Below are 26,251 nucleotides of genomic sequence, written 5' to 3' on the forward strand. Positions count from 1 at the left end.
TGCGTGGATTAGAAATTTTTAGGGAACGATTAGCCACGCTTTAATAGATAATATTAGCATCCGAAGGCTGATAAAATGGCAGAAAAAATGATTGATTTTTCGTGCACATTAATAAAGCCTGATTGCTGGGTCTGCTTCGGGAATATGGATATAATTGCTAATTACTTCTTTTTGCCGGGATTCATAAGCTTTTTTAATTATGATGTAATGTTAAATGATATTTTAATTAGCTAATTATAATTATTTGACATTAATTACCTCTTTAATTTTTACACAAATTATTATTTACACGAAACTGTATCTTTGTGTGTGAAATGCTTTGCTGGAATTTTTGTCAATTAAGAATTTATTTTTACGCATCGTTTTGAATAGCATTACTATGACATAAATTCTATAGTAGAAAATGTGCTATGATATTTGTACTTAATCCATTAACTTTGGGGCAGCTTCCTCTTTTTGTCTTTAAACTTAAATGAGTGCTGTACTATTCTATTCTTCTTTAAGATAATTTATGACCACACTGCACTTTACTGGCCAAAATGCAGTATTGCTTCTGGTTCTTTAACTAACTTGCTTTTAAAATGTTAAACATTCTAAACTTTTTTATTATGGTTTCACTTAATGACTGTAAATGTGTTAATGACTGTAGTACAGGATTTATTCCAGTTGTATCAACTAAACTTGATTTAATATTAGAAATTACTAGCAAAAATATACGGCGTTGCCTGGGTCAGTAATAATTATGAGAAACAATCGTTATTTGCCCTTGTTTTCTGTTTTAAGCGAAAGAATTTAAAACAAACCTTTTTGACGTGATTAAAAATCGAGCTTCTTCCTTACTCAATAAACTAAAATAGCAATAAGTATAAAGAACAAAATAGTATTCAATTAGAAACGAAAGCACGACATTTAAGCATGTACAAATTTGAAGAATTTCCGAAATATGAAATTAAACTTTACATGTTTAAAAAGATTTATCTGTTAGTACTTTTTTTTAAAATCTAAAACCTTCTCTGTATGGCTATTGATGTACGAACTGTTTAAAAAAATGTAGCCGCCCGTGTTTCCCTTACACTTGCTTTAGTTATTTTGGGAAATTTCAATTTTTGTGAACACTTGGTGCGGTTTAAAATCTTACCAAATTTGCGAGAATCATTTTGGGACACTTTCGATAATACTCCCCCTCCTTACTAATTTTTATTATAGAAATATTGTTGCCAGATGCTGAGATACTTTTGGTCAAAAAAAAAAAAAAAACAAATGCGCTAAACGGTTTTATCCGAAATGTTCCAAAATAAGTAGTAAAATTTGGCGATTGTTTGAAATCGTGCAAAAAGAAAAATTAATGGAAGTTTTTGTGCGGTTTATGGATTTGCCTAATTTAGTTGTTGAATTATTTTACACAGTATTTTTTTTTTAATATCTTTGATTGGCGATATGTTGTTTATATGGTGAAAGCTGAGAAACATTATTACATAGTCTTTGGGCTCAAAAACAGCGACAGTGGAAAAAACTGCCAAATGTATCAGCTACTGAAATCTTTCAGAAAAAATTCTGGCGAGCAAGTGTCCAATCAGCATAAATAATAATAATAAACCATTAATTACATAAGTTCCGTTTAAAAGTAAAATGATCAGCCAAATCCATTTATTTTTAGGTAAATTTGTGAAAAAACGTTACTTTAAGATTTGACTTGAGAAAAGCCTCAAAAAGTCAGACGAAAAGCAAAAATATTCAACAATACAACAATTCTTGGGAGTTGAGATGACACACTAAATAATGACTTGGGTTGATGAAAGCCTTCGAACAGGGAACAAAAAAGCTCATAACTCGTTTTTTATACAACTTAGAAACTTCGAACAGATGCTATCTTCAGCAGAAAAGTTGACGCTTTCGATGGACATATAATGTTAGTATGTGCACGTTTTTTTTCCACCCCCATATTGGGGCATTTATGCGAATATTGGGACAAAAATTAGAATAAAAAGGGAACTATCAATCGGATGTTTTTCGAACTGATATATAAACCTTCCCAGTACCAAACTGAACAAACGGTGAAAGTTTCAGCCAAATCTGCCGGGTAGTTTCTGAGATCTTAGGGAACAAATTTACCAAACTCCATTTTTATATATATAGATATATTGTTTTCCTTTAGTGTATCTTTAATGACTGTAGTTCTGTACTGTTTCCTCTTGATGTAAATAATGTGAATCAATTACTAAACATGCTTTTATATCTGGCTTTTTTGCCCAGACACCCTGAAGTATAGCATACAGCCATCATTTGAACAAGATTTCTTACATTTATTATATTTTTTCTTTTGATTTATTTATTTAGAAATTATACAAGGGATGTTTTTAAAGTGAGTACCGTTTTGAAACAAAAAAAAGAACACGTACAAAACAAAGAAATATTTTGCACAAAAATATACCTCTCTTACGTTGTTTTTCGACATTGCTCCCGTGATTTTTTCCGAGTATTTGACATAGCGTGGTACAAGTTTTTGTAAACCTATTCGTAGAAAGTTGCTGCTAGTGTAGTCAACCATGAGGACTCTTACAGGATTTTGGCTGGGATGTTTTTCAACATTATCCGGGGAGTGCAAGGACCTCGCTCGCAGCACTTTTATTTGTTTTGGCATCTAAATCCTTGGCGGACGATAGCACAAAATAAATTATGAGCACAGAGAAGGTGTTACTGCATGATTGACTACACAGGCGGCAACTTTCTATGAGTAGGTATACAAAATCCTGTACCATGCTATGACAGAAGCTTGGAAAATCACGAGAGCAATGTTGAAAAATAGCGTAAGGCTGGTATATTTTTGTGCAATAAATTTCTTTGCTCTATTCCCGCTTAGTTGTTCTTTTTTTTTTTATTTCAAAACAGTACTTACAAACATCCCTCATACATTATCGCACCACTGAACTACTGACTGGAGGAAAGATTCGGGTTTCCCAAGAACGTCAAATGTGGGTATAACATCACTTGACAAGAGCTTTGGAGCTGATTTCTGGAGTTCCAAGTTAATTATGAATGAAGTCCCGTTGAGCTTATAACGCATTCTATTATTTCACACTGTATCAGACCTACCCTACGTCAAAACACAACCTTAATATTGTTAACCTCAACAGCAGTGGATTTTAGCGGGGACCCGTGCCCCCCTCCCCCCAAAGGATGAATTAATTTCGCTATTTTATTTATTACTTTTTAACTGACCTTTCTTTTGCATTTTTTACGTAATTAATTAAAAAGAACATAAAACACACAGCATATTTTGAATAAAAGTATTTTTGTTTGCTAAAGAAGTATTACTAGAGTCAGAAGCCCAGAGTTGCAGAATACATTTAACTGTCTCACTGGTTTCGAATTCAAGGGACCAGGAACCGTATTATCGCGATTCACCCACTAATTCTTCTTTCATGGAATAAATAATTAACATTTTTTTTTAATGTGTAGGCGCACCTAAAAGAGTCATTTGATCCAGGAACCTATTTGCGAAATAATAGATTTCTTTTTCAGCTCATAAAGAATGCAAAATGAAAGAAATCATATGGTAGTTTCTTGGAAAAACCATGATTTTTAATGGAAACGACATGTAGTATCAATATGTTATCTCAACTGTATCATGGCTTAACAAATCAGTAACTGTTTTGAAATTCACACAAAAATAGTTTCTGTATTCTTCAGTAAAACTTATATGTTATGAAGTTATGATTTTTTTTTTATAAATTAAATTTAAAAAACTCAGTGAGGTACGGGAATATTTAATAATGCTCTCGTGTTACAATAATTATGACAATGTTCCTAAGTAAAGCCGCTCATTGTCTAGTATCTCGGTGACATTATATTGGGTTTAGTATTTAAATGGCTTGAAACGTTAAACATGTTTTCCGTCCACATTCAAAGTACATTAGAGCAAAATATTCATGTACTTAAAAGTAAGTTCATTGATCTGAAGGAATCCTAAAAAAATAAAATAATAATAAATACATAAATAAATAACACGCACAGTTAAAAATAAAGTCATTAAAACTCTGCTATGAAACATCGAAGGGGGGAAGAGCTACTCAATATCCCGTGCCCCCTTCGAAAGATTTTTCTGTATCCGCCTCTGAACCTCAATATAGTCTAAACCAATTGATTGCTGATAAAGGATCATTTAGGGCTTCCTGGAAACGTAATCAACGTGTATAGTTTCACTAGATTCCTGATCATAGCCATCTATGTGCAGGTTGCATCATTTCTTATCTAACCAGGTCCTTATTTATGTTTCCTCGACAAAACATAAATGCATATATTTTTTGCAACTGTCTATCACTGCAATCAATATGAATAAGTACTAGTTCAACTCTTGCTTCTAGTTTGATCGGCAATATAATATCGCATTCCGGCAAAAATAAAACTTCTCAAAGTTTGAAATAAATGTAGATTTAAAGTCTAAATTTAATGCTCTTTCTTGCCACAAAACTCGCAGACAGTTAGCTTATATACCTTTTGTGCTTGGTGAAGTAAAAACGGTATTACCAATATTGAAACATCATAAAATTTTCAAAATTTAGAAGAACATTTTTCGAACATTAAGTATGCAATTTAGACAAGAAAAACTAACCAGTGATAATATTTTTAAGCGTATTGTTATATTTTTGACGAAATCATTAAAATCTACTATTGCGTAAAACCTTGATTTTCTTCATTTCATTTTTATGTAGGTTACCTGCGCAACCTACCTACGCAAAAATGAAACGTAAATTTTGTTACATCAGAACCATAACAGCAATAATTTTTTTCTATCTAAGTCTGCAATAGAAAATATGACCATAGTTATTCACTATTGCATTCGCTTGTAATTTATAACCATTATTGATTACAATTTACCATAACCAAGTAGTAGTAGCGTGAATATATATATATATATATATATATATATATATATATATATATATATATATATATATATATATATATATATATATATATATATATATATATATATATATAAAATTTGGCTACATGTTCATTTATACAGATATATGCAAAGTTAATAATTGAAGCACTCGGTTAAAGTGGTTCTCATTTTCCTTTCAATCTGCAAAGATTTCTCCTTGTTGAGGTTCCCTTTAAGCTGCCATTGTGTGCGGCGCTAGAAATAATAAATGGGGAAGGTATCAGGTGGGAGGCAAGCAGAGCTCCCAGGAAATCATCATCGCAACTTTGTTATTATTAAAAGCGAGAGGGGGTGGGAGGGCGGCCAGGAACTTCTATCGGGCCCCGGAAAGGGTAAACTGTTTCCAGAAACGGATGATGTCTCAATTCCGGCAGAACAGATCCATCCCCATCGAGCGTCAGCCCCCCCCCCCCCCTTTCCCGATTCTGATTGGCGGGAAAAAAAAGCTTTTCGTTGAATACATACTTGGGAAAGGAAACATCTGGTCCGGGGAGGCCATTAAAGCCTCTCGCTCGGTCCATTCAGATCATGAGCAATTAGTAGATCCTTCAGCAGAAATTCATCAAAGAAGACAAAATCCATTAACTTGGGGCAAGAGCAACCCCCTTCCAAGATTACTTTGCTGGAGATGGAGTGGAGGGGGGGGGGGGTTACCGAGCGCACGGTATTTAATATTTCCGCTCGGCCGCCATTAGACGGGGGGGGGGGGGCAGACGGTAATTCATTCAATGGAATATTGAGTTATCAACAATGGGGAAAAGCGAGGGGCACAAGAAAATGAGTGCTCGTCACCGCAGCGTCTGCCAGACATATTTCACGGCGTCTTAATTAAAAGAGATCGAACATTTCTCCTCTCGGTCGCAGAAAACTTTTCTTCTCTCTGCCCCGCAAAATGGCGGGAAAAGATTGTTATGGCCTTATCGTCTGTTTGCGCGAAGGGGGCGGGGGAAGAGAGAGGACGCTTTTGTCTTTGACTGTGGTGGGGTCGTGCCCACTGGATCCGGAGATGAATTGGGATCCCTTCCCAAAAGTTCCAAAAGAGGGCGGCGGAGGAACGCATTCCGCATCAAGCGAACAATGACTCCACAAGATACAATGTCTTCCAGTGCTATGTGTGCCTTTTGTTTTCCGCTAATATTTACTTATTACAGAGCGGTGGCAGCGTAGAAATAGTTTTCATATTTCAGTAAATTTCATTTAACGTACACCGGAACTATATACAGTAATACTGCACCTATATGTCATTAGTTATTATTTCTTCAGTATGTATCAATATCTGTGAAAAATGGTCGACAAAGTTTTACTTGTTTACAGATTTTTCTTTTTAAATCTTTGTCTAGAAATGGTGATCGAAAGCGACCAATACAAAAAAAAAAATTAACGTTGAATTTCTTTTTTATAGAAATTGATGCAAAATTGCCGTTAGCAGAAATATTTAAAATATTTAACGTGGTTTATTAAGTTCCTTAAGGAAAAATTGTTCTTTTCCCCGACTTGGTTTGTAATGTGTTCTAAAGCAACTATTGTGCATAAGAAAATAGGAGTGTCACTTGTATCTTTGTCTGTTCACTACTGGACAGTAGATCCGATGCCATCTAGAATAGAGTTCAACTTTTTGAGAAACATTGCTATGTTTTACATTTTCAATAACAAAATCATAATCAATTTAGCTTCTCACTGAAAATAATTTCTCGCTTTTTTAGGTAGACGATAGCTGAATAAAAAGGAAAAATTTTGCACCATCGTTTTCGACTGAAATAAAGTTGATAAAATGAATGTATGGAGTAAGAAAACTGGCATCCAAAAAAATAAATAAAATAATGATAATTTTCAGTGAAAAGTTGTTCTTAAGATTTTACTAATGTTATTAGAAACTCAAATAAACTATAAATAGCGCTACAGCTTCTTTCTAATGGCTGTTGAAAGAGATGAAACTAAGGCTGGGACATGATCTGTCTAACGAGATACCCGCCTATTCAACGCAAAAAGTTTTTGGCTATTTTTTTAAATCACTATGAGATGGCGTATTCAAGCTTTAGAACTGCGAATTTCTTTTCGGTGCTTCGTTACAAATTTTGTGCAATGTCAGATTTTTTTTGCAAGTGGTTATTTATGAAATAAACATTAGAAAATCCAAGATGTTATGAAAATTACTTTACACATTTAGTAAACATTTATCAAGAAAGTAATAGTTCATCCAAAATCAAAATTAAAGTAAGAACAGAACGTGTTTTCCCGTCGGGTATGTCTTGAACTTGCAACCATGGTATTAATTATCCACCAACACTACGGTAACATACTGATGAGAAATCACAGCAGTACTTCATTTGAGCAATACATCTTGAGTGAAATTCCGGTTTTAACTTTTTGAAAATTTGTTCACAGAACAAAAAATTAATTGAATGTTATTTTTAAATTTACTTTTTTGTAAAAAATATATGTAAACAAATAAGAAATATATTTTCAAAAATGGCATTAGTTAGTCTTAAATTACTGCAGCCATTGTCGTAATAAAGTTAATCTTAATTGTTATGAATTACTTCTTTTTTGCTGTCATCTTACACTAAACTTTAAACTCCAGTTTCAAGAATGGATATTAGGTTGTCGTGAAAATCAATGTCTGAAACTACCAACTCTTAGGCTGTTTTTTCGTAGCTAAATTATCTTAAATTACAGAAAATCATCTCTTTTTTATTGAAAAATTTTAATTTTTGCTTCCAAAGCAAAATCATTACTCAAAACTTTCTTTCGATATGATTATTCCAAAATGCCACTAATATTGTTCCTCTTAGATTATTTTAAAAACCATCAAATTATCATCAACATTTCCAGAAAAAGCGACTCGTTAGATCGGGATCAAAAGTATTAAAAAGCAACCGTAAATGAAAGAATCCGTTTATCGAGAAAAAGAAAAAAAAAAAAAAATCGCCTTCCAATTTTAAAGCCAGAGAAATATTTATTCGCGAAATAAAATAAGATTGCAGCGGAGAATATTTTAAATAATCTTTAATTCAAAGAGAATCTTATTTAAAAAGCGGAACTTATACCTTTCCGTTTCTAATTAAAAGATCTCTGAGATCCGTAAAAAATACGAATAAACATTCAAAAAACAAGAGTTAAATCCTTGTTCAAACTCCTTATCTCACTTTTAATCAGCACTTCCGTTTGAAATTACATCCCATTAGCTGGGCATTACGACCCCTTTTTTTTCTCTACTTTCCGATTCAGCATTTATTTGTTTAAATGCAATTTGTTGCGTCGTAAAATAGGACTTTTTTCTGCCCTGCGAATTAAATTTCACTCTAGAATGGAATGCTTGTTTCGATTTTTCTTTTTCAGTATTATTTCCAGCATTCGTTGCATCATTAAAATCTGCTCCAACAGGTGTTTTCGTGGCGATGTTTGTTTTTACTTTTTATTGACGGTTGATTTTTTTTTTCACTTATTTACTGTCATCTTTTAGCAATGCGTTAATTTGTGTCATATTTCGCCGAGTCGGTTGATTTAATATCTACGAAACAGATCTTTTTGTCGTCTGGTGTTCATGAGTAAAAGCCTTTTTTTACAGATCATTATTTCTTTCAACGCGGAAGAATTATTAATTTTTCCTCTAACGAATTATTAATTTTTATGCATATAATTGTTCAAAAAAGACATATATGTTTCCCAAATGATTTCAGAATTAAAGTAAGTGAAATATTCGACCATTTTGTTTTTTATCAATCAAAGATGAGAATTGGGGAGCCTTTTGAAACAAGTCATTGAAAGGAATTTAAAGCAAAATACGTCATAGGCTGTATTCATTTATAGGTAATTTATAGGTTTTTTTTTTCATGATTTAAAGAAGTGGTCGTCCATAAATAATTGTCATGCTTTTAAGTGGCAAGGTACTTCATGAAATTGTGACAAGAGGGGAGGGATAACAAGAAATGTGACATTACGTATTTTAGCAAAAAATAGTGTAGTTTTTGCTAAATTAATGTGGTTTTCCGACTTATTAGACTTTTTCCTTTATATATGTATGAACATCTGTATCAATATCAAATTTCAAATATATGAGTCACTTAGAAGTGCGTAGTTATTTTGATAACTGCTTACTTCTAAGTTTTAATGAGCGAAAGAGTGTTAGTGAAAAAAATTATTTTTCATATCTCAATAATTCCATAACTATGAGATATATATTCATGAAATTTAGAATTAGAGGTGTTCTATAAAGCTCTAATAGGCATTCAAATTTAAGCACGTAGATCTAACTATTTCTGAGATATGAGGGGGTAGAAAGTAGTTTGAAATGGTTTGTGTAAGATACACACTGGTAGATGTGTCGCCCGTTTTTTTTCTGATTTCCGAACTTGGATGACCAATTGCCGTCTCTCTCTCTCTCTCTCTCTCTCTCTCTCTATATATATATATATATATATATATATATATATATATATATATATATATGTATATATATATATATATATATGTGTGTGTGTGTGTGTGCGTATAGATATCTTTGTATTTTTATCATCTATTGTGCATAAGCTTTATGGTACAAATTTGCTTATTTGGTTTTCTCTGAAAAAAAAAAAAAAAAACGCGAAAAAAAGTCGAATTCCAACATGTCTTTATTGTTAGTATTAAATGCAAAGCGCGTTTCTTCAAATATCTCGAAAACTCATTTCTGCAGTTACTGCCGTTTACCTGCCCACGGCAATATATATATATATATAACTATCTCTCTCTCTCTCTCTCTGTGTCTCTCTATTTATCTATATATAACCCATCCACCTATAAATAACACCACGAAGGAAGCATCATAGTTGAATGAAATTTAATACACAGTTGAGTGGTAATGGTACAAATAAATGATTACATTTTCAAACCAAACAAACAATAAAAAGAGATAGAAATTAGTATTTTGTGTGGCCCCTACGCGCCGCAATAAGAGCTGTTACACGACTCGGCATAGAGTGAAACAAAGTTTGAATATCTGCCTGCGGAAGAGCATTCCATATTGTTTGTATGCACAACCAAAGTTCGTCTGTCGAAGCAACAGGACGAGGATCACGACCGAGACGCCACCCAACGAAATCCCACACATGTTCAATCGGTGACATATCCGGGGAATATGCAGGTCAAGGAAGAAGCTGTACCTGCTGCGAATCAAGGTAGGATTTGACAGTCCTGGCGACATGTGAACGGGCATTATCGTGCTGGAATACAGCCCTTGGCAATCCTTGCAGGAAGGGAATAGCTTGGGGCTGTAAAACTTCGTTTATGTATCGGGTACTGTTTAAATTGCCCACAATTCGTAGCAATTGTGATCGTCCATGATATGCTATGGCAGCCCAGAGCATAACTCCGGGTGTTCGCTCACTGTGGCGTTCGATAATGCACTCCGGAATGTGCCGTTCACCTGCATAGCGCCTGACACGAATTCGGCCATCATGGTGCCACAAATTGAAGCGGGATTCGTCAGAAAAGACGACCTGCTGCCAATCAACTCGCCAGCTCTTATGCACATTGGCCCATTGTAGCCGCAGGTGGCAGTGGTTTTGCGTGAGAGGAATCCTGTATAAAGGAATCCTTGCGCGCTGCAGCAGACGTCTCCGAATTGATGAAGCACACAATGAAACACCTGTAGTTGTTGACCACTGTACTGCCAATTGTCTATATGAAGCTGTGCGGTCCGTCAGCGCCATATGCACCAGGGGTTTGTCATCGCGAGCTGACGTCACATTTCGGGGTCCACTCCCGGATTTTCGAGCTGTCCGACCCGTGTCCGTTCACTGCTTCCAAACACGCATGATTGTGCTGCTGTTATGCTGCACACGAGCGGCTACTGCACGATAAGACAATCCAGCTTCACGGAGGTCGACGATTCTGCCCTGTTCAAACTCCGAAATTTGCTCAAATTTCGCTTTCTTTCGTCGAAGAGGCATAGTAAAGATTCAGTTAACGTTTACTCTAGCATATATCCATCGATAATCATACTCGCCTCGCTACAGCCTACTCGCCTGGGGGGGGGGAACTCCCCTCGCTATATTTGGTTCGATCCGCCGTTCAGAGGGCGCTGCTCAGCATACGCATGCGCAACCGGTCTTCAATTCTAATCATTTGCATATCATGCCCTACTTTACATTTCCTGCAATTTTCAGCTCACTCTGGTAAGTCCTTCGTGGTGTAGCAATTTTCACAAACAGAAGTATATATATATATATATATATATATATATATATATATATATATATATATATATATATATATATATATATATATATATATATTATTTATATATATCCATGAAGGGCAAGGAATTGAGCAACAAAATGAGATGCAAACAGAGTATTGGTATTTTAAAAATGTATATTTGAATGTCGTACCATTCCCCTCGAGTCGCTCTGTTTGCAGCTCACTCTTTTCCTCCGTTCAGTGTGTGCTGCTTACCGTGTGGGTTGTTGTCATTGTCCGTTATCGAGCTCCTCTCCCGCTCGTATTCCTGAGTGAGGGTGTCTGAAAGAGAGAGAGAGACTGCCATTAGCTCCACAAACTCCATAAGAGAACGTAAGATCGACTCCGCAACCCAACGACACGGACCTTTAATTTTATGCTCACTCATCACAACTCTTTCTTTCAGACACCACTGTGAAAGTTTGTAATTCGAACAATGCGGCGCGTCAAGTTTTTTTTTTTTTTTTCTTTTTTTTCAACGTTTACAAGTTACATCAGAATCATATACTATTTGTCTTGATCTTTCTCTCTCTCTTTCTCTCTCTCTCCCTGTATATGCTCTCTTTTGAAAGTTAAGCACGCATCGGTATAAACATCGCTCACTCTACCATATCAGCAAAGATCAGCTTCACCATCAGTGTTGGATTTTAAGATTTTAGGATGCTTCGCAATGAATTTTTGTGTCTCCTTGTTTTCCTCATGTGAGATGATTGGGATTACTACAACTACAGAGGTTGAGAGGAAAAGGGGCTCGGTATTACAGAAGTGAGACAAAACTACTTTAAAGAGTGAAATTTACAAAATTTCAAGGAGGACCGAATCATGATCTGAAAAAAAATGTGGACTTAGGAAATGGACATTTTGATCAAATTTGTTCTTGAATGACTATCTTTCAATGAATAAATGAGTTCTACACTTTCTAGCACATTCTAGAATTTACTGATTAACGTTTGTAAACTTTTTTCTTAGAGAAGTGTTAAGTAACTTTCACAGTATATATGTCAAATTGTGTGGCTCTGATAAGTCAACCTTGATAATGTTTAGGGATGTTATGTTAGGGCTCTTTTTAGGGGGAGTCGAATGAAAAAGGAAGATATTATTGGCGTGGATTTCAGTACACATACTTTTCAAAAACTACGGCGAAAGTAGGCCAGTTCAACTCAGCGCCAATTACCCCCACCATATTTTAAAAGAAAAAAAAGTGTTTGCAAAGGTCATAGCTGAGCTGATCAGAGCCACACTGTACTATAAAATAGATCTTAGCTTCAAACGTAGTTCATAATTTCGTGCATGAAATGAAACAAGATTATTATTTTCTTTTTTGCTTGAAGAAATCCATAGTGCTAAAATATATTTGGAACGGAAGCTTTTAGAGCCCTGTCTATAATTGCATTGGTGCAAAAAGCGACACTCCGTTGTCGTCTGAACTTTCCTCTCACTGATTAGTTTTAGAAAAAGCGATAAAACCACATCCAGATGCAGAAATAAAAGACTGAGAATTTAAAAGTGAGAGAGAAAAAGAAGCAAAAGAAAACAAAAAGCAAAGAAAGTGGTGCGATGGAGCAGTCGGAGTCGAGTTGTCTTACAGACGAACACTTCGCAAAAGGCGGGAACGCGGGGATGTGCTCTGGTAAAGTGTGCGTGTGGGGTAGTTTGAGTGCAAGTTGACATATGTCGGAACATTGTCGCCGCATTATATTTCACAAATTCAATTATTATTCAGGGTTGCCACGCGTGAACTTTTTAGTTGGCGAACTGGAGTTGGCGCAGTTTTGATTTTTTCAAAGTAAATTTAAGAAAGTGATAGATAGTTTGAATGCGAGCAATATTGTTCGTCTATATCAAGGGTGGATAAAAGGGCGAGGGGGTAATGAGCCCCACTAAACCGTCGACAATATTATCCATCCTTGCATATTGTATGTGATTCTACTTTGATAATTGTATAAAAGATGGATGGATGTCGAATATCATGCAAATATACCATAACGCATTGTGTTCAAATCCATTATGAATAAAATGTAAGTGATTTTGGTAAATCAATTCTCTTTTAAATTCATTAATTACTTTTAAGCAAATATATGAAATAATACTTCTTTTCATTGATAATGAAAATATTTGAGTAAGTTTATACCCTATGACAGGGCTGTCCAACTGCAAAGAGTCCACGGGCCAGAATTCCGGTCACTGATCACCTGGCGGGCCGCAGTTTGAAAAGTTGAACAATAACCTCTTACCTCTTATACAATAACAATTAATCTTAATTAATTATTAATTTTAAAACATTGAAACAGAAGGATTATAAAACAATTAGCTTATATTTTGATGGGAAAACTGAGGCCGATCCGCCTTTTTTACAAACTCAGGAATGTCAACATCAATGTATGTCAACATCGATGCGGGCCGCACATGTGTTGGCGGGTACGGAAAACTCTATACTCTTCAACATTCCCCCTCCCCCAAAAATAATAGTCTGTATCCATCCCTGATCTAGCTCATAACTAAGCCTTCTTAAAAAAAAAAGTGCTTTTGAAATTTTTTCATGAATACATATTGAAATCCAGCTCGTCCACTCTTTAATTTTATTTTCCTAGACACATTTTCCTGAATTATAGAGCGGAAAAGCATAGGTTCAAACGCGTTTATCTAAAAACGAATGGGGAAGTCCGTGGGCAAGACTGCGTTTTTAAAATGTTCAGGAGGTAATTTGATCTACTTTTGTAGGGCACAATCGTTATGGAGGAGGGGGGGGGGGTCTGTTATATTTGAATTTGTGCGCCATTGTTCTTGAGGGGATGAGAACCCTTGTTAATTCGAACAGCATTTCTTTAGCCACCTTAGTATTGAACTAGGATAGTCACAGAACGGCCAAATATTTTAAAATCTTGGTACGAAGATTTAAACGATAGATAAAATTGTTTAGAATTGAAATTGCGAACAAGTTTGATCAATGCTTCTTAAACTTCTTTTGTACACGCTTCAAACGGATCGATTGCCTGTTTGGTGATATTTGGTGATGTTTGTAATGCTGCTGATTTTACCCGTTCGTTTTAAAAGTGGAGATATGATAAAAGCATGAATTGAGTTACTGAAGTATTTTGTAGTACAAAAGTTGACTTGCATTTTGTTCTTTTTAAAAGCAATAAAAGCATAAAAAGAGCCTAATATTTAGCATCTGTTGTAGCAAGTTATACTCGCTCGAGTCTTTTTTTCTTTTTTTTTTCTTGATCAGATGAGAGATGTTTTACATTGACTACGTAAAACATTTTAATTATGTTTTAACTAGTTAATTGTCAAATAAGGAAGAGCAATTTATCTGAAAACATTACGTTCTATCTTTTTTCTCCCCCTGTTTTAATGTCGTTTCACACACCACTTTTCCCAATATTTTTGATTTGGAAAACATATTGCAAAATTTTAAAAGTAGGAAACGATTTCATTAGTCCTTTCCCTCTTAAAAACTTATGTCGTAGACGCGTATTATACAAAGAAAAAATAGATTAAAAGTGAGATGTAAAATTCAAACATATGCTGCTTTAGTATTTACCGAAATGGCGCTAAAGAGCCAAGTGTGCTCACCCTGGTGAAATGAAAAGAAAAATAGAAATTCTCTTACCCACTTACACATAGCATTTATTCGAAATGCAAAGAAGCAAACAGAAATCAAGTGAACATAACGAAGTTAACGCAATTGCAGTTATTTCTTGTCTTGTTTTCTTTTTCTATTTACTTTCTTTCTTTCTTTTTTTCTTTTCTTCGCTTTTAATTCTTTTGCAAACCACGTAGAAAAATATTCTCCATGCAGTCACATAAGTTCTTCAAATGCCAAAACAAACGTTGGCCAAGCGAGACGTCTAAAAATAATTTTTTTATAACTTAATTTTCCTTAAAATGACACCTTTATGTCAATTCAAGAAGAAAAAAATAAAAGTTTGAATTTGGTCGAATACATCAGATAAATTTAAACATAAAATCAAATATTTTATCGAATGAGTATAAAGTTTTGGTTGTTTCATTGTTTCTGAAAAAATTTTCATTGTTCATTCAAACATAATTTTGGGAAATAAATAAATACCTTTGTGCGCAAATGTAACTGTATTTTTAAAAAATCATACAGTTTAGGGAAATTTTCTTTTCCTAATTCACTAACGCACTGGAATACAGAATTAATTTTATTCTACAGTGCTGTGCAAAAGTTTAGGCACAAGATAAATATTTTAATAAATTGAAACATATACAGCGCAATGGTCTGAAGAAAACATTATAGGCAAGAAAACAGTATGGTGTGTGCATTAGTACAATTTTCGTATATCTATATCTTTTAAATCACCCAATACTGAAAAAAGAACTTGACTGTGAGGTATTTATTCATTTATTTATTTACTAGAAAATCGCCCTTTAATGGGTGGGAGTTGCTTCTGCATTTGAATTAAGAAAGGGCCTGTTTGGTGATACTTTAATAGTTGAAATTTTAACCCTAGCTACATTGGATTAACCCTAAACTCCAGTAGATAGCGTTCATTGTTGAACACTTTTTGGTTTCTCCATTCTCCTAAAATGACAGTCTTATCAGTGAAACAGTTAAGTTACCGGATCCAATTCAGCCCGGCCAAAATAAAATATTTCCCTGCATGTCAAATATTATTAAAAAATATTATCAAATTATTATGCCGGGGCTTTAGTTTCATTTTTTTATGACGTCAGTGCTACTTGATTAGTGAATTCGCTATTATATAGAGGATAATATTCGAGGCTTTAGAAGAAATGTGTCTTTCAAATATTGCAAGTAAATTACTTTTTCAATGATGTAGCTTTTAATTTTTTAGATGAGCATTTTACAATTTTTGTCAGTCTCTTTCTCACTCTCTTTATATGTAATAATTTGTATTTAGAGAAAAAATTATCGGTTTCAATTAATGCTTTTAAACTACAGTACAATTTTTTTTAAGTCTTATTTGGCCGAAATTTTTTGTACTATTTTTTGCTTTAAAAGCTGACATGTTAAAAATAAACTTGGGAACATTCTACTTTGCTTGTAAAGTTTCTCTGGAAGGAAAAAAAATCATGGTAAAAAAATTCAATTTTGCTAAGTATATTTAAAAGAAAATAAATAATCAAAATAAATAAATCTTTAATCATTTTGATGGTTTTAAAATAATTCAACAGTTATCAGGGAAGAGCGAGAGCTACAAAGGTTGTTTTTAAAATAAAGTTGAAAAAAAAGTAAGTTAGTTATCAACTTTTCGTTCTAGGGTTTATTTTTTATTTATTTTCTTTGCTTTTCTTTCCGTTGAAAGTGTTATTTAAATACGAGATAATAGAGTAATCGGCAGACTTAAAACGCTGGTATCTCAAAAGAAGTAATTAAGGAGAGTAAAAAGGCCCGATAAAAGCCTTTAGCTATCCTTTTATAAATGGATTCCTTAAGCGTAAATAAAGCAATGTAGCGCAATCTGTAACATTTACAGGTTAATTTATCCTTGTTTTGAAGAGATATAAAATAGCATACTCCAGAGTTTGGGGGAAATCATAATATAAGAAAAGTTACATCTAACGAAAACAAACAACTCGGCTGAAGGAAAAAAAATCGAAAACGAAAAAAAAAAAAGTTGAAGTTTAAAGGGAAAAAACAGATAGCAGGAGGGGGAGGGGGGATTAGAAAAATATTAATTTGTAATTAAGTTTTTCCATCCGAGTTTTTAGGGGATTTTTTTTTTCCTCCTTCATCCCAACAGTCTTTCAAATAGTGAGCTCTTGAAATAAATAACGAAAGAGCATAAAAAATCTTAGCATTGAATGAAGAGAAAAATAAATTAAAATTAGATAAATTATATAGTTTAAAAAATGAGGCTGCTGTTTTTCCCCCCTATTTTTCTTTTTCTTTTGTTTTAATACTTCAGTGGCAGAGCCTTGCACAGTACGCGTTGTCTTTTAATATGCGAAATAACACACGATTAGATCTTGGTATTTTTGAAAGGGGGAGAGAGAGTGGAGGAGAAAGTATAATAAAAAACATAAATCCGTGACGCAAAGTTAAGAGTGATTGTGTTTTTTACGACTTAATTTTTTCGTCCGTAATTAAAGAATTTAACGCAAGATAATAACGGCATGAGCTTAGAAAAAAAAATCGTCTGTTTCTGGGCCTGGGCCACACACGAACGTCTGTAAATTATTTTTCGCTTAATTTATGGATTGAAAAAGTTGCTTTCACGCACCACATTAAAAACTTAGATTTAATGTTTTACAACGGTGAAAATTGCATTTAGGAGTAATGTTTATTTTTTTACGAGGAAAAAGTGTTATACAAGACTTCGTCAAAGAGATTCATATTTTAAAGCATTGCAATTATTTAGAGAATAAAAAGGTTCCATCTTTTATAACTTCATACTTTTTAAGACAGAGTGTACGTCGAGAAAGAAATGAAGTTAATAAGACAACTTCCCAATTTTCTCCCTTTGAAACACATTCTAGTTACACTTCTGTATAGATCTATTTATTCACTAGGCCAAGAAAGTAAGATGGGCCAGCTTAATGGAATAGCCACTTTGTCGCAAACAACTATTCTAGTAAGCGGGATATTCCATTATCCGGTATCAAAGCGAGGGATTACAACGGTCAGGTACATTGAAAATGTATAGCCGATGTTCTTTTAACCGATATTCCATTCCAGTATAATTATTTTAGCATTATTTATTATATAAGGTTTCAAAATTTTTCTCGTAGATGAATTTACAAAGTTAATTTTTTATATACAATTCCGAAACAACTAAAAACTGTTGGGTTTGTCAACTAGTTAGGCGTGTTCATTGTCTGGATTGTTGCTTTAACTTTCGTTCAAATGTTCAAGAACCCTAGTAACTCAGTTATTTTTAAATAATTATCCACAGTAATTTTAAGAAAAAAAATTAGGATGTCATGTTCCAACTGTTCCAGATTTAACAGTATCACGTACTTCTAGAAACTTAACCGTGCTTAAGTGTTCATGCATTTGGGGCTTAAAATTTTGCATATTAGTATTTATTACTATAATTATTTAATACTGATAACTATTTATTTACTTTTTTAATACTAATAACTATTTATTTTTTATTACTATTTACTATTTTTTCCACATATTACATACTAGTAACTGTTTATTACTTATTACTATTTACTGGTTTATTACGTTTTTAACAGTAGTAAATATTTATTATTTAATACTTTTTGTTTATTTATTATTTATTGAATACTAGTTACTATTTATTATCTATTACTATTTGCTTCTTTATTGCTATTAACTTTTTATTTGCTACTAATTACTATTCATTACTATTTAATTATAGTTAATTAGCAATAGATAAAGCGATGTCATTGACTCTCAATCGAAGCTCTTTGGCAAATTGACCAGTAAATAAACACGTAAGCACAATTTTGTTTTCAGAAATTCATACATCATTAAAACTAGTATTTGATGTACGGAAGAAAAACACTTGTACAGATATCAGTTATTATCAAGAAAATGGGAGAACTTTTACCCGTAAATTCAAGGTCTTTTGGACATTAAGTAAAAAAGGGGTGCAGCATCCCAATCAAGAAACATGTCGAGTCAGTGAGCACACACTACATTTTCTATTTAATGAGCATGTTGGGGTTTTTGTTTTGAACCAAAGTTTCATTATGGCTTCCTCATATTCTGTATTTATTAACACGTTATTTATCCTTCATCTTATACGCGCTACTTATTAAACTTCATTTGTTTTTATTGTTCTTTTTGTTTTTACTCTTCACTTTTTCATTATTGTTTTCTTTTATAGATTATATGTCTTTCATTCCCTTTTTTTTTTTTGGTACCCAAAAAAGTTATAGTGCGGGTCTAATACGTTGTGCTATGACCTTGACAATGTTTACTTCTTTTTAGGGAGTTCAAATAGAAACGTGTTATTGGTACGGATTTGAGTTAGAATACTTTTGCAAAACTACCACGAAAGCAACTCAACTCAGCGTCAGCTACCCTTCACTATATCTGACTATTACCCCCAAAAGAGGTAAATATTATCAAGCTCATGGCTTAACTTATGTATATGAAAAAAAAGTCAAAACCCTATTTTAAAAAAATGACGCTCACTCATTGATTTGTGTTCATACATTACTATTGTGTATCTAAACTACATAAAAAAATAAACAAATAGACTTCTAAAGGATGATCTTTGGCTCGACTTCCTGAGCATCTGTCTTAAGTACATTTGAAGCACATGTATGGAAATTTCATAACAGTTTTGTACCGAATGTTGCATCTGGTACTGCGATAGCACAAGAATTGAAATTAAGCTAAGGATAATTTTATTTGTATAGGCTAACTTCAAGAAACACTATTTCTTTACATATTTACATCGTGGTTTCATTGCAAAAGTGCGCCTAATTTGCAAATTTCCTTAATGAAATGCAAGCACATCAGGAATCTCTTAATGGATAACAAGACCACGAAGTTTTAATTCTTGTCCTCCCTCCCCCCATATCTGCTTTCATACTTATGTTTGATTGTCTGTCTTAGTATGCAATCACACTAATTTCTCCATAAACAAAATGTTCGAAGTAATAAAATTTTCTTTATTTGTCTGCATATAGAATAGAAAGTTTTCCGAAATAATAATGTAATGAAGGTAACTGAATTAATCAATTCAGATAGTAAAGTGATAAATCGCATCAAACGTAACAGCCTTTAAAACTACATGAAAAAAACAGTGCCAATAAAATCCACGTGACTTGTCCAACACAGACAAAAAACAAAAGGACAAATTACAGTTTTTGCAATCAAGGATTGTAGTAAATTTTGAAGTATTGTTTGTAATTTTGTTTAATTTTTTTTCTGTCTCTTCGCATTATTGGTATGCCCTGAAGTTGATAATTAATCGTTTCTAAAATTATATTCATGCATGAATTTGTCTATATTTTTCGATTTCGTATTCATACTGTCTAGTATGCGTAAGGATCACTAATGAATCGTAATATTTTAAAAGTTATAATGTAATAGCATGAAGCAATCATCGGAAAGAAAGAAATTATCTCTTACTGCATACTGTGCAGCAAAAAATAAGCACATTTTAAATAAAAGATAAAGTTAAAAAATACTAATTTAAAAAAAATATATTTTAAAGCAGACACAATGAAAATTACAAACATATTCTGTAAGAATGCAAATAAATATCTTTTGTGTAAGAAGCCCTTAAGTTATTCTTTAACCGATCACAAAGGGAATAAAAGAAGCTAACTCCTGATTCGATCATTAAGAGTTTTGATTGCTAAGAAAATCTCGTATAAACAAAACCGATTAAAAAAAAACTGACTTTTTGATAATCACGTGAGGGAAAAATATATGATAGCACACCTTTTTTATGAGATTAACTTAAATTCATTAACATATGACCCCCTACGACCCCCTGTTTCTATCAACTTTTGTGATATAATACCAGAATGTAGATTGCGAGTGACAACTCAAAATATGCGGAGCGTCTCAATTCGCCAGCTTAATTTTTCTTATTAATTCTGAGTTCTCAGAGCAGATTAACTTGCAGATACTCTGAGAATGCACACACAAAATGCACTTTCAAGTTCCTCTAATCCATAAACCAACAATGGTGCTGTGGTATACATAAACCTAGAACTTAAAGTACCGTTTTTTTTTTTTTTTTTTCAATCGGACTTGAAAAAATGCTATGTATTTTGCAAAGATCTTAAGAATTTTTTACTAGATATTTTAGAAATTTTATAAATCTCAAACCTCCGCAGCGTTAAGTATAGTAATAACACAGCTACCTATGTAATTTCATTTGGTAAAATATTATACTTAATAAATTATTCAGTATAAAATGTAAATATAAAAAGGAGCACTTTACTTTCGATTTTTCTTAGATCTTTCTTGAAAAAAATCTTGCTTATTTTAGTAAGGGGTATTTTTTCAAGGGTTAACTTTAACTTGAAGCATTTTAAAAGTTATAGCATGTGTGCCTGCCTGTAATACCAAATATTACTTGCAGATTTAAACCCAAACCTCATTAGGTAATTCAGTTCTGTATTTTTTACCATTCCAATAAAAAACGGAATATATTACCTGGGAAAAAAATATCGTTTATTTACTGAAAAAATACGAAATTTAAAACAAATGAGGCAGCAAAATTCATCAATAGAACGCTGTGTGTTATTTTTTAAACATGCTTTTAACATAATAATCAAGTTTCGTTTACAGTCATTAAAGAGTTTTAATAAGATTCGAAAAGGAAAATAAAAATAACGTGATTCTTTCGCTGTTTCTAAAATTATTTTTTTGTCTTCGCTAACCTTTTTTGAGGTATTTTATTTTCTATTTGGAAAACCGTGCGATAAAGATATTGTTTTCAAGTAATTTGAACTCGTAAAAATCTTCTTTTTTCGGGGATCGAACAGATGTTTGAATGTCAGTTTTTATTCCATTCCTTCGCAAAGGGTGGGTTCGCAACGGACATAAAAAGAACAATAAAACTTTTTCGTTGAGGATAAATAGGAAAAAAGTTAATTAGAAAACGAATATTTTTACAGGGGTTTTTCGTGTTGAAAACCTCTTTTCTCCCCTTCTTCGCTTTCATTACGTCTTGAGATTTTTTTCCCCTCCGTTTTATTTTGTATTTTTGCAAAGAGAAAGTTTCAGGTTGAATGCGAAAAGCGTTGCATTTAACAAGATAAATTAATTCCCGTAATCTGGCATGCGTACGTGTTTATGTGTGAACAGCTCAACTCCACTCGACCATTCGGAGAAAATATTTTTTTTTTCCTTTCCACCGTTAAAATCTTAACATAAGCATCTACTCGAAAGATTTAAAAGGGAGAAGGGAAAAAAAGAGAGAACCTGCAAAAACGAAAGAGACAACGCATTGTAAAATATTTTTTAACGACGCATTTAATTGCGAGAACGTTGTTTGTCTTGTGACAGATGATTATATAATCCGCGTATTCCCAACGCTTGATTTCTGGCGGGAAAACGCTAATACCTCATTAAAGAAAGAGAAACTACACACGGGGCTGTGAATGATGTGGCATTTGGTGGTGCCATAAAAAATAAAAGACTGGCTCATTACGCTTATTTAGGCTATCATATTCACATTTTTTTCTCTTGCCTCAAATAAATAAGGAGATGGTCTTAAAGAGAAAAGCAGAAAAAAAAGTTTGTACTTATTGCACTTTGACATCTGCAATTTTATCGATTTGTTTCTTTTAAGGGAAGTACGGAATTATTTTCAAATTTTCTTAGAAATTGACTTTAGCATGTGAATGTTGGAGGTAGAGTTGTCACCTTCTATTTTTTAGCAACGCCATATGACCCCACACCAGGCGAGAGATAGTATGAAGGGCGGTTGGGTATTCGGTGCATATTGATCCAGGGGCGGCGATTGAGGCTTAAAAGTGGGGGTGGGGGAAGAGAACTGAAAACCATGGGGCTTTAGCGGAAGCAAAAATTGAAAAAAGAAAAAAAAAACCTTGTTGGGGCTGGTTTTGAGAATATTGAAGCAAATAAGTGGAAAATGTTGCAAGTTTAACAACTTAACTCATGTTTTTTTAAAGACTTTGATGAATTTTGTACACAATAACTTTCCTTGAGAAACACTGAGAGGTGAATTAGACTTACATTATTTACTCCGAAGTATTTGAGGAAGGGAGGTTTTGGGAGAGAGCGTTGTTTACCGTGTGTGTCACAAGCACTTTTTAATCATTTTATTAAACAAGTGTGACAGGTTCCCCCCCCCTTCTCCCCCGAATCGCAGTCACTGTATTGATCACTTCTCACGTAACTGGTTGTCGTAGTTATTTCAGACGCAAATGCGGCGGAGACGAATGTTGTGGCTGTGTCTGGTCTTTGGTGGCTGCATAACGGCACTATGCAACAAGATAACGCATTTTCGTATGGTGAAAGTACTATCCTGGTGTTATAAGTTCCTTCAGCAGTATGGATTTACCGAGTGACTGACAAGCCCCCACCCTCTATCTACTGTAGTTAATGAATTGTAGCAAAGACTGAAGCCTCATACCTTGCGTTCGACGAACCTCACCGGTTGACCGGTGAGTAACCGGTTAATAACCGCAGCGTTCTATCATCTATCGGTTACCTCCCCGGTTACCATTTTAAGCCGTTGATTGGTTGATTAAAGCACGTGATCAGTAGCTGTCACATGATCGGTTAACCGGTAGCGACCGGTTGAGCTCGTCGAACGTAAGCATAGAATGAGGTATACACATGTTCGTCAGAAAATAATTTTTTACAGAAAAAAAACATGTTTCACTACATGTTTTCACTTGCAGCTGATTTAAATTTTTTTCATGATTACACTATTATGTGGTTCCCCGGGGAAATGGATTATAGAACAAATTTCTTAAGCTTATTTTGTGCAATTTTTTTTTTTTTTTTTTTGATTAATAGGCGTCAAATGGGGATGTCTCCTTCAGTCATAAGTGCTACTTTCAATCACTGAAAATTAATAGAATAAGCAAAAACAAAAACAAAATTAATTTAATTCTGAAATTTTGAATTCAAATTATGTTTTTCGCAATCACGAGTTGCGATAGGGCACTACTCATTGGAGTTATTGTTTCTAGAAACGGCTCCTGTCCCCTCAAGCCTGCTCCTCCTCCTGGGCGGTTACGTGTGTAATAGTTGTGTATGTGTATGCACGTAGGCGTGTGTGTGTGTGCGTATGAGCGTGTGTGTGTGAGTGTGTACGAGCGTATGTGTGTGAGAGTGTGTATGAGTGTGTAGGACATAGATGCCGCCGACCAGGAAAAGCGGATTCCGGGGGACAATGCTCAGAGCCGCGCCTGCAGAGGACAATGGAGTTGAAAAAGGAAGCGGAACGTCAAAGACGGTCCAGGGAGAACAATGCTCAATATTTATAACATGGATCCAGAAATTAGTTTTATTTTCCCGTTGTTTAATTTTTAATTATTATTTTTAAATGTCAGATTTCTAAAACAAAATGATTCATTATGTGACGTCACAAATGAAGACAGCAATCTTAAATCGCATCCCGGGGGGGGGGAGGGGGTCTTACCCAGCAAGATATCGCTTTTAGGTGATTTTTCCCTGCGAGCAATTTTTAGCGGAATGAGGATTGTTAGTAAAGTAAAATATTCATTTGGCGAAGTTTGATAACTTTATTCTGGTAACCCTAGCGACTTGTTCACTTGTGACGTCAGCAGTGAAAGCAAAACCAGCGGCTGAACGTCGTTTTAGATTGTTTCCGGAGAAAATAAGTCAAAATTAAGAAAGAAAAAAAAAGTAACCCATATTTTCCACCACGCTCTTTCATTTTTTTTTTTTTTTTTTTGAAAAATGGGAAACAACCCAATTATGTATGCCTGCCGAGTTTGTCATTTAGCAAAAACTATTAGTCCGCAAAAGATGGTCTAATCGAGAAGTCTGCGTGAACGGTATTTTTCTATTCGGGTTTCTCAAATCAAGAAGTGTATCCACATAGTTATTAATTTTACGTAGAGAAAGTGGTCTTACCGTTGAGCATGCGAATTGTGTCTGCAGAGGTGTTTCTGAGCGCTTCTTCGTACTGTGCTCGCTTCTTGACCTCCGCCTCAAGCTGCTCCTGGAAGCGGCGCCGCGACCTCTTTTCCTTCTTCAGTCGTTTCTGATACAGAACTAAAACAGAAAACAAGAATTAGCCATTTGGAGGGAAATGGACCGCATCTAGTGATGTCACATTGCTAAGTCAATTATTTTACTTGTAAGACATGTGAGCAAAAAAAAAAAAAAAAAAACATATAAGTATTAACTTGTACTTATTTTTTTATTTAATACAATTTAAAAACTCCTCATGTTCCACACAGTATGCCACGAGGTTTACAAGAGTAAGTATAAAAAACACATAAAGTTGAAACTTTAAAAGTTTAGACTGTTAATAAAATCAGACAAGATGACAAAAGTCTCGGATCTTTTAACAAGATCCGAGAAAACAGGCGGCCAGCATAAGGAAAAATTTGCCAAACCTTTTCTGAAGACTGTCCTAGGGCCATCTTGTAAACTGCAATGCAGAAGAACATGTTCAGCGCTCTGCTCGCCAACTCCACAATCACAAAGCAAATTTGGCGAAATGCCAAATCTAAACAAGTAACTTTTAAAATTTCCATGGCCAGTGAAAAATTGAGACAGTTTAAAATTTGTAGAAAAATAGCTGCACTGCTGACGATGAAAAACAGTAGGGAAGAACCTCCTTGTCCACCGTGCATTTGAGGAGGCAACATACTCCGTGTTCCAGTCTGCGATAGTTTTCTCCCTTGCCAAAAACTTCCAGTGAGACCCAGGAATATCCATGATTAAGTCAATACCGCGCCTTGTCGCTTGCTTAGCAAGTTGGTCTGCCCTTTCGTTGCCGAAATTTCCGCTATGACCTCGAATATAGGTGAAATGAACAACAGCATTTTCAAGCGCACTAAGAATAGAATGAACTTCCACCACAAGTCTTTCGGTGCTAGCTGGATTGCATAATAAGAAAAGGGAGGACAATGAATCAGTACATATGATAAATTTTACAGTTCCAGACGTATTATAGAAATTCTGAAGCCATTTTACTGCAAGATTCAAGCACAAAAGCTCTGCCTGAAAAACAGAGCACTCATCAGGTATGCGATGTTGGACGGTTTCTTTCTCCATTCCATTTTCATATACAACAAAAGCCAGCCCAACTCTGCCTTCCAACTTGCTACCATCCGTGAAACAAGTTAAATTATAATGATCAAGAATGATACTGTCGTAATTTACAACAGTAATGGGCTTTCTACTCGAAGGATGAGGTAAACTGGAGATGAGTAGCTTGCCATTCAAAAAATTGCATGGACGAGGTTTGGACATCATACCCTTGGCCTCAATGTCGTTTAGAATGACAAAATCGATAGGTGGAAGTCCAGAAATAACAAAAAGTGCATCGTAGCTAACTGTCCTGTATGCCCTAACAATTCGAATCAGAAATCTTCTTTGAACTCTTCTGAGGAGTTTACTATTTGTTTTCTTCCGCAAGGAGTTCCCCCAAGCTCTTGAACCATAGGAAATAAGTGGAACGATGCCCTGCCTGTAGATTA

General features: G+C 34.2%; 1 protein-coding gene across 1 annotated transcript in view; it reads right to left on the minus strand.

Moving 5' to 3' along the window:
* Window positions 1-11,348: 11,348 nt before the first annotated feature.
* The window catches only part of LOC129234430 (dachshund homolog 1-like), a 255,566-nt gene continuing 240,663 nt past the window's right edge, over window positions 11,349-26,251 (minus strand). The window contains exons 9-10 of the mRNA XM_054868433.1: window positions 24,675-24,815; window positions 11,349-11,449 (exon numbers count right to left, since the gene is read on the minus strand). Coding sequence (XP_054724408.1) covers window positions 11,349-11,449; window positions 24,675-24,815 — 242 coding nt within the window. The remainder of the gene's footprint in view (window positions 11,450-24,674; window positions 24,816-26,251) is intronic.

This window comes from Uloborus diversus, chromosome 1 (genome assembly GCF_026930045.1).
Source record: "Uloborus diversus isolate 005 chromosome 1, Udiv.v.3.1, whole genome shotgun sequence".
Classification (NCBI taxonomy): Eukaryota; Metazoa; Arthropoda; class Arachnida; order Araneae; family Uloboridae; genus Uloborus; species Uloborus diversus.